This window comes from Seriola lalandi, unplaced genomic scaffold (assembly GCF_002814215.2).
Source record: "Seriola lalandi dorsalis isolate HSWRI2012SDOR001 ecotype SW California unplaced genomic scaffold, Sedor1 jcf7180002054850, whole genome shotgun sequence".
Taxonomy (NCBI): domain Eukaryota; kingdom Metazoa; phylum Chordata; class Actinopteri; order Carangiformes; family Carangidae; genus Seriola; species Seriola lalandi.
The window spans coordinates 2,097,342-2,107,324 of NW_019525403.1; the positions used below are offsets into that span (position 1 = coordinate 2,097,342).

Sequence of the window (9,983 nt, forward strand, 5' to 3'; positions counted from 1 at the left end):
ACCTTGAGTTAAGATTATTTGTCCATCCTTGGTGGTGGTGGTGGTGGTGGTGGTGGTGGTGGTAGTGGTTAAATTTCAACATCTGTTATAACTCAGCGCAGGAATGAGTCGGCACTTGTCGCTTCCCGTTCCCTCGTCCTATGGGGTTTTGGTGTTCGGTTCATCCGCTTCCGGCAGCTAAAGTCCTGAACTGGTCGGAATAGCTGACGTGACAATTTCGTCTCGGCATCAAGTCTCTGGCACGGACCGTTCGACTGCGTCATGGATGTCTTGTATTCTAATGTCGCTGAGATTACACAGGGATGACATGACACGACACCACCTTATCCCGTGGTGGCATTTGCCAGCAGAAGCAGTGGACAACCGTGCTGAGTGGAAAGGGCAAATGCAAATGCATAGATTGTCTGCTACTATTCTACATATCGTCTGGTAAGTCGATATTTGTTTGACCACATACATGTAAAGACAGTAGAACTGTGGTGTGAGATGGATCGTCTTTTGTGTTTAAACTCCAGTTATAATTCATTCAAAACCAGCCGCTGCATCAACGACAACCGTCCAGACGCAGCTCCGGAAGATGGAGCTGGAGACCGGCCACAAGGGCGGAGGTCTGGAAAAGCTGCTGGCACCAGAAGATTCGGCTGCTGGTCTCGGCAGAGCGCTGGTGCGGAGCTTGAGCCGGTCCAGCGGAGATGTCGTTGGATGTCTGATCAGGAGCAGATGTCGGCCAGGACAAGTAACTGGGAAACAGGTATGCAGGTATTTCTTATTAGTCCTATCATTGTATTCTTATTTCTAATGTAGGGTTAGGGTCTCTCTCTCTCTCTCTCTCTCTCTTTCTCTCCCCCTTCCCTCTGTCGATCGAATCAAGGCCAAGTAACCATAATCTAAACAGCGTATAATTAATGACTTAATTTAAGGTATGGTCTTCAGAGGCGTATCTCAGAAGACCAATGCTACCGACCAGCTGCAGCATCTGAAATGAATTGTAAATCTGCAACGACTGGTGTCGCGCCTACCTCTTGTTTTCGCAGATCATGGAAAGGAAAGGTCATCGTCACTTAACGATGGATAGAATGTGAGACCGAAGAGCCCGGCTACTCGCTGTGTCCTCGCATATATCAACTCCACTGAGCAGAAAATTAAAATGGAAATTTAGGCCTCGAGCTGCGTTGAGGTTCCCATTGACCCTTGCTGTGATTTATGGCAGGCGATTACATCACCGCGATGCTACCTGGACCGCTGAGCCCATTCCACGCTCCTGCTCATTATTAATCGTTTCTAAATACACTGCTTAGAAGATAGTTTATAGGAATCATTTCATTCAAAGTCATAATTGACGATTGTGTAATGAACAGCAAATTGTATGATGGATGCGATAAAGTTTGTTTTCATATTGATTGATACGCAGGATGAATATAGGTGCAGCGAATTGATTCTCGAGGGTCAGATTCCCCGCTCGGTGTATCGATGAACACGGTTTTATTTTATATTCTATAATTATATTTATCAGCTTAGATGATAGGAGAGTTTATATATTGATATATTAATCAGTAATCCAAATCTGGTAAAACGAAGTGCACCTCTGGTGTTAAAGATAAACCGCTGCTTGTAGTATCTACAAAATAATCACAAACTAAATGTTGTCAAATGTCAAAAGACATTTTAAAGCTCCATATAGTCTAAAGGTAGATTTGCATGTGTTGCAGGTCTAGGTTCTATATTTACACTGTGACAGTCCACAGAGAAATGAACACAGCCGTTTAAGGGGAAGACGTAAAATTTTTATCGAGGACAAGGTCTGTTTCTTGTCCTCCCTGTCAAAGACCCAGCGCCCAGAAACACAATTTGCAGATAAATTGGGGAAAGCGGAGAAGTATGAAGAGCTGTTTTCACTAATCCCACTTCACCCTCAAGCTCTCCTTTCACTCACTTTTACCCCGACTCTATCAGCTGTGGGGGGTGCTGGGGTGGAGCCAGAGATTCTTGCTGAAAAAAAAAAGTCGATATATAAGTGTCCGTGTGTTTGCAGGTCTGGCTGTTCCCTGGCGTTACAGAGAGGACAGGTAATCCACAGTGAGATTACGCGACTCTCTCGTGTTGCACAGGTGCCGGTGGCTGATATAACACAAAGTAATAGGTCTCTAACGGCCCATGTGGAGATTGGTGGTGAGGAAAGCTTTAGATAGCGGCAGATAAACAGCCGGTGCCTGGCATTATGTCAACAACAACAACAACAACAACAACAACAGTATGTGTTATTCAACACCATCATTTTGGCATTACACCTTCACTGTCATAAAACATTAGAAATGGGATAGCATCAACACTGGCTTAATTCCCCGTAAATATATATATATATAGATAGATAGATATATTCCATACTACACCCTTGCCTTAAAGTATAGATGATCTAAACAGATGTATTTTTCCTTTAGCTGTAACATGTCTGCCATCTTGCGGTTGCTCGTGTGTAGTGCAGAAACAGTTGTACTGGGACGTACTGTCTTATTAATTGACAGTTATTAAAATATGGTTGGACCTTGCAGTGTTTTGCATCTGGAAGTGTTTTTTGCTTTGGAAGGTTCCTAATTTTATTTTATTTTATTTGTATGTGTAATCGCAGTAAATAAATCATTTTACTATATGTCTTATTTCAGAAGTTATAATCGTTTTCTCCATTTCAGCGTTTAATAGTTTTAATAAGATGAAATGGAAAATGTTTCGAGTGATGCAGCATTTGAAAAAAAATGTTACGAAAGGACATTCATTTGTTTTTTTCAACCACAGCCGGTCTCGTATCCACACTCCAGCCCAGTCGGTAGCGGTAATACGTCCAATTGTTAGATATCAACCGCATTACAGGAGAAGGAGACGAAGAAGAAAATCCATCCATCCCATTGGTTAAGGTTGATGACGTAGACGCGCATTTATTTGAGCGACGGAACGGAGTCCTGTACATAATTGAACAGTTATTTGACTGCAGTATTGCACTTCCGTAAAGGTAGACAAATAATAATACCTACATATAACTCGTTTAACAGTCAGTATCGTGTCTTTTACTGTTTTTAAAGTAAAAAGTCCGCTAATTGGAGCAAGTTAACGATACTTAAGTAGTTGTAACTTTAATGTACCCGGATTAGCTACAAGCTTATCGAGCTCCTCGTTCGGGATTAGGAAATGTGTTATTTATCGAAATAAATTACCTGCTCTGTTCATGTCTTGAATGCCGAATTTACCTAAATAGTTTCACGATTCAATATAGTTTATTTCTGATATATTTTAGTGGTGTATTATCCCCGAAAGCGTCGCAGTTTTAAATTGTGAGAATCGTTCAATGGAGTTCAGCATCTTTGTGTAACTAACGCCGCTCTAATTGTTTCATTTCTTGCAGTCGGGGGGGAAACGATGGAGCAGGTGAGTGACACTGAACAAAATTGTGTGTGTGTGTGTGTGTGTGTGTGTGTGTGTGTGTGTGTGTGTGTGTGTGTGTGTGTGTGTGTGTGTGGGTCTGCAGAAACCGGATCTCAGGTGGGTTTGATAGATGAGACGCACTCCGGCCCTGCAATGATTACAAGTAGTGCCGCTTGCGTGTGAGTGGCGGACTGCGTAGAATGGACATGGAGAGCAGGGCTACTTCTTTTTTACAATGGAGAAATAAGACCTATGTTTATCTGTGGACCTTCAGGCAGTTCCAGGTAGAGCACGGGTTCACATAGCTCTTTAACGTCTGATTTGTATTGTTCCTTGATTGTTGCTGTTTGTGCTGCAGCAGGAGCAGGTGGAGTGGGACGATGTGAATAAACTCCTCCGGCATCATGGCTTTAAGCCAGTGTACTTTGCAGATCCTGTTGAGAATAAGAACCTTTCAGGTAAGAGTTCGCAGTTTAGTTGCCTCGTTTTTGTTAACGGATAATATATTCATAAGTGCATAAATTCGTTTTTTAAATGCATGAACTCTCCATGCGTCTTTAGATCTGGTTCTGCTGGACAAGAGGTCAGCTGATGAGATCAGGGCGACTCTGAGGACGATGCTCACGGACTCTGAGAGGAGACAGGCTCTCATCCAGGAGCTCATCAAGTCCAATAACCAACTCAAGTGAGCCAAACATTCCTGTTAGAAATGTACATTTTTATCCAGTAGAATCACGTTTTATTAGTCAGTCATCTTTTGCCCCAAGATGAAGGCATGCAGGATGCTTGCCTCGCTTTGTCTATAATGTAGTGTAAGATTCAGAAGATGAGACATTTTTAACAGAAATGGAGACCTTATCCAGAAATGGAAAGCAATGCCAATGTCAGCCTGTGTATCGCTGTATTATTTCAACGGGGCTTTAAAAATCCACCGTAAAACACTTGATTTATGTTTAAAGTTCAGTTCCGCACAAGTTACTGGTCACACCTTGTATTTGTGGGTATCGTATTTCATGTGTCAGCTATTAGAAGAAATCATAACCTACTGGATATCCAGCCGTCGCACGGGGAGGCAGCTACTACATGTCCGCGGGTGTCTTGCATCCGCGTATCTATTTAATAATGTATATGCAGCGATGCGGAGACCACCTGTTTTCCTGTTACTCAACAGCATCACAGTGATGCACCTTGTAGCTTCTTGTAAACCTGAAGCTGGGGCGCAACCAGCTGACTGTGTGAATTTATCCAATGCGTAATAGAAACTTGGTATAGCCTACCTCAGATACACTACACTGACAAAAGTATGTAGACACCCGAACATTTTAGCCATAAGTGATGATTGTGTGTCGTCGTCAGAGAGGAGGTCCAGGAGCACGCGGGTCGAGCGGCTCGGCGGTCTCGACGGGCCACAGAGCTGGAGGGGCTGCTGGACACCGTTAAGACACGAGTCCAGGACCTGGAGGACCGCTACCTCGGCAAGGCCGTCCAGCATCGCAGCCACGGGCAGCAGCAGCAGCTTCAGCGGGAAAAAGAAGAGAGTCAAGTGTGTGAAGAGGCTTTGCATGAACGAGCAATCCACCTCGGCTCATTACTGATACAAAACCCTTGGTGTGATCTTTCTAGAAACGCCGTGAGGTCCTGGAGCATAAGCTGTCGAGGGAGAGGGAGAAAGCGACTCGGCTTCAGAGGAAACTTTATTTCACCATCAAGGAAGAAGAGCGTCAGACCTTCCAGCACATCTGCGGGAGAGTCGGCCGACACAACTCCGCAGCAGACCAGCAGTGAGAAGCGTTCGACAGCCGGTGTTTTAGACTAGATGGTGCTCAAAAGGAACAACGTGAATCGTAATTTGACCTCTAAACTAAATTTCCTCTTCCATATGTTGTTGTTGTATCTGCAGGGTGTTGGATGTTATCGTGTTCTATGAGGCTGAAATGACTCGGCTGATGGATGAGCTCAGGTAACGTTCGGCGTCCACACTGATAAAACGCATCTCTTTTGCTACGTTTACTCCTGGCGTCCAGTTTTGGAGCCTCTAAAACGGAGACTTTCGGAAATGCCGCCGGACCCGTTTTAGTTTGAAACCTCTGGGGTTGTGTTGTAGTCCGGACGGACAGAGACTCCCACAGTCTCTCCTGATTGGGCCTTATCGGTCTCGGCTACCAGTAGTGAACACAACTTGGGTCAGTACGTCCTGGGTGTCGTGGACCACAGGCGCAAAATATGTGTCCAAATGTAATTTCGGTGTTAGGAGATGGATCTTACAGTATTTACATTTTTTCTTAATTTTCTTTTATTGAACGATCCACCTGTTTGGCTGTGGCTGTTTTTAATTTATTAAAGGTCCGTACGGTTTAGAGTATGTGTTGTTTGATTATAGATCGGGTCTGGGTTCTATATTAATACTATTAAAGTATCAAAGCCTCAGTCCAAGTGTATACCTGTAATCAGCTACATTTTTTTATTGGATCACTCGGAAAAGCGTTCTGATCTTGTGTCATTTTCACCGCAGGTCTGTCAAAGCAGGAGAATCTGATCAAAAACAAGCGAAGAAGACGCCCGACAATGTTACTCCGTCTTTCAGAAGCGTCCTCAAGGTAACCCGACAAACCTGTGGCTGAGTTTTGTAAAGTGTGTGCGACCGTTGCGATGCAGCTAACGTCCGCGCGTCTCTTTTGAAAGGCGCACCAGGAGCAGCGGAGGGAGAGCAGAGCTCGGACGGGAGAGCCGAGGAGGGAAGCTGAGCAGCTGAAGCAGCAGCTGGAAACAAAGTGAGTGCGTTCATCCTGCTCGAAACGAGCGCCGGTGCCGTCACATCAGTGCGGAGGCTGAGCGTGTTTTGTGTGTGGTTTAGGCCGACGCTCGAGGGAGTGAAGTTCTACAAGCACAAACTGCGGCGTCTGGAAGGGTTAAACAAACACGCTAACACAAGGTCGGAACGTTTGTATTGACATCACAACAGCGGGGAATCTGTCTGGAGTTTGGGTATTAAAAAAAACAGCTGAGATATAAAATACAACAATATAATTCTATATTATAAAAAAAAAAACCGAAGCATAAAATACAAAAAATAAAATTATATAAAGAAAACACCTGAAATGCAAAGTACAATAATGTAATTACTAAACATAATAGAACTATATATTATTACTAACTTCTAATGATCAATTCCTCTTTCTTCTTTCTCCTTTTCATGTCTTTGCAGATGGTCTAAAGAAGACGACACGACAGAGAGCAGTGAACACACCAGCGATCAAGCCGGAGAAGCCGGTCTCTGTGAGCACTATCGCTACGTGAGCTCATCGTCCGTGTCATGTTCCGAGTTTGTTTTCTGAAATCCGCTTCCCGAACATCACTTCCTTTGTATTCCAGCTATCGACAGAGGTCGGCGCCGTCGTGACCAATCCGAGCGCTCCGCGCGGACGGAAAGCCGCCGCCTTTGGTTCGGATCAGGCTGACTTTGATGGTCTGCTCCCCGCTCTGGAGGTCTGGGCGCAGCAGCTCCAGCTGCTGGAGGTACAACGCTGTTTATCTGCAGCTTCCAGAAATACCGGGTTTGTTGTAAATTAAGACAAAGAAAAGCTACAAATTCTCACATTTCCGGAGCTGGAACTGTCACTGTCAGTAATTTCGCTTATCATATATTTGCTGGTTTGATCGTGAACGGACAGATTGGGATTAAAAAGTGTCGTAGAAACCCCGACAGAACTGACTGGCATTGTGTTCAGGAGCTACAGCGAGGTTTAACTGAGCTGGCGGCCAGACTGGTGCCCGGGGAGCTGTCAGATGGCGGCCATGAAGCTACAGAAGCGGTGAAGGTGGAGGACATGATGTTGACGGTGGACACAATGCTGGAAAACACCTCTGCTGACAATAAGGTAGGATTTGGCAGCACTTCTGTACTTCCACTTCCTGGTTGACTCCTTAAAGCTGCTCATTGAAAAGTGTTTGTCCAGGTGCCGAGGAGTCCCACCCGATACACTCTGGGCTCCGTGGTGTCTCGCTTCCAGAAGCTGTTTGACGTGACCTCCCTCAGCGGGGGTCTACCCGCGCATGAACGAGGTCTACGCCAGGCTGGGAGAGATGACCAACACCATGAAGAACCTGCGACACATTCTGGACCTAGGTAACCCGCACAGTCAGAATAACAACATGATGATGTAATAAGGTTAGCATACATTAGCTCCACCTTAGATGCTACAGACCTTATTGCATCAATATTTACAAACACAATATTATTTCATGCGCCTCTAGTCATAGTATAGTGAGGCCCTAAAACAGCAAAATAAATACAAAACCTTGTCAGTACAGAGAGCCAGAGTTAGCATTAGCATAGCCATTAACAGTCGGTCACTGCCAGTAACAAGTTAAAAAAACAACATAAACAAATAAACGATGCTAACTAAGCTAAGTGTTCTGAAAGATGCTAAGTACGCTAACAGTTTGCTGTTGTCAGACAGCAGGGCTCCTCCCACTCAGGTGGCGAACCAGGTGGCGCAACTCGGACACGCCGCTCGGCTCTACGATCTGCCGGGAGACGTTGACGTGGACAGGTAATCGACACACATTGTTTGGAATAGAGAGCTTTCAATTGACCACAGCAATCCAACGTTCCGCTCTTGTTTTTCTCAGCATCATCGCCAAAGCGAGGCAGCACGACGAGTTTTTCCCGCCTTTCCGGGCCCTCGTTACGGACATTTTACAGATTCTGGGTAAGAACGACACATGTCATGATAACTGAGCATGTGGGGTTGAGAGTGGAATAAAGCATGGTGTGTGTGATTGCTTTCCATGTGGGTATCATGTTTTCAGTGAGCTGATATAAGCGTTAAATTTCAGTGTTTACAGTTTGTTTTTAACCCATCGTGTGTGTGTGTGTGTGTGTGTGCGTGTGTTTTGCAGGACTCGGACGACTGGACGACATCCTCCCAGCTCTGAAGTCTTTGAAACAAACAGCACAATGATGTGTTGTGTTTTTTTGTGAACTGTGACGATTTTGTTTATTTTGTTTTTATGTAAAACTTTGAGCGAGTGAGGAAGCCGTTAACCCAACGGCACAAGACACAAGGTAGATTAAAGCGAGATACACCTCAGACTTATCTGTGAGGGAGTTTGATCAGAAGGTGAAGGACTCCCTGAATCTTGTACGCGTTTGATGTGAGTGCAGTATTTATTCCCACACAGAGTAGAGAGCGGAGTTGTGGGTTGATCCAATGAATGTACAATAGGAGTCACCCACCTCTCATACTGAAGGCAGCTTGTAGATGGAACGTGCTTGACTGCAACAGGCTGATTTCTAAACACTTTCTCAGTCACTCCTCTGTCCGATGGAAACCAATCGACACCGCCCTCGTACGTCGGAGAGTCATAGTTGATTTTATCATAAAGCTGAAATCACCAACGTAATTAGTCAAGGTTATCTCAATCAAAGATGCTTTCAACAATTTTAACAACAACAATAAATGCATATGGAAATAAGAAATGATAAGGAACAGGGGCGAAGAGGTGAAATGCTGCCCCCTACGGAGCAAGTTACACGTTACACCTTTAAGGTACGAAGATGGACTCAAATGTGCTAGATAGTTGCGGTGGTTTGCGATAACTCACCTGCAGGTCTTATGCGCATGTTTTGGTCCTACTGGGATGTAATATTGGAGTTCCTTTCGGAATCACTGAATCTGAATCTTCAACCCGATGCCTTGATGTATCTTTGGTGTTCAGAATGACAAAGATCCGACCTTAAATAATAAAAAATAAAAATGTCATTTGCTTTCGCGACCCTTTGGCTCCCTGAGAGATCATTTCATCTGTGTTCATTAAACTGACATGCACATGTTTTCTTCTTCTTTCCAGCAACAGAGGGTGCCACGTCATCATCATCATCATCAGTGAAGAGCAGGAGTCATTCACTGTTGATGGAGATGTTAGTTCCTTTAGAAAATCAACTGATCAATAATCAATAATGCAGTTGTAACGAACAGTGAAGGTGATAAAAACAGCTTTCATTTAGATTGAGTTTCTCAACCGACCCATCATCATTTAGAAGATCATTGTTTCCGGCTCTAATTAAATGTTGAGGTTTCATTGATTTACATCAGGTTGTGTGATCAGGCTCAGGAAACGCACTCAATAATGTTTCGTCTGTAATTTATAAAAAGTAATAAATACAACAAAATATCAAACATTTTAAGGCATAAAAACATCACAGTATAGTAAGACATAAAAAGTCATAGTCTCGGGTGCTGTGGAAGAAAACAAGATTGTAGAGAACAGCTGACGTGAAGCGTCATCCAGAGTCTTACCAACATCCGAATCCATTATAAGCCGATTTCTTCTAGTAGCAGCCGGCTGCCACGTCAGGACAAAGCTGCCACTTGTTGCCGTATATGTCACCTGTAATTATCACATAGAGCTATACAGGCTCAATATATTAAGATATAAGTTTATAACATATGTGAAATATCCATAGTGAAATTTGTACTTGTACATTTAATTAGAAAAATTACTAAAGAACATCTATAAAATGAAAATAAACGATTCCCCTTTTTGCTGGGACGACCCCCCCCCCC

General features: G+C 44.0%; 1 protein-coding gene across 1 annotated transcript; it reads left to right on the top strand.

Moving 5' to 3' along the window:
• Positions 1-127: 127 nt before the first annotated feature.
• On the top strand, positions 128-9,192 carry cep70 (centrosomal protein 70). The gene is given in 19 exon segments (XM_023426924.2): positions 128-429; positions 537-751; positions 3,395-3,417; positions 3,773-3,872; positions 3,976-4,099; positions 4,771-4,957; positions 5,038-5,195; positions 5,315-5,374; positions 5,927-6,011; positions 6,097-6,185; positions 6,269-6,346; positions 6,620-6,707; positions 6,787-6,930; positions 7,143-7,292; positions 7,371-7,451; positions 7,453-7,540; positions 7,871-7,967; positions 8,047-8,126; positions 8,317-9,192. Coding segments are annotated over 19 exon segments (2,073 nt in total). The 5' UTR covers positions 128-265; the 3' UTR covers positions 8,379-9,192.
• The last annotated feature ends 791 nt before the right edge of the window (positions 9,193-9,983 follow it).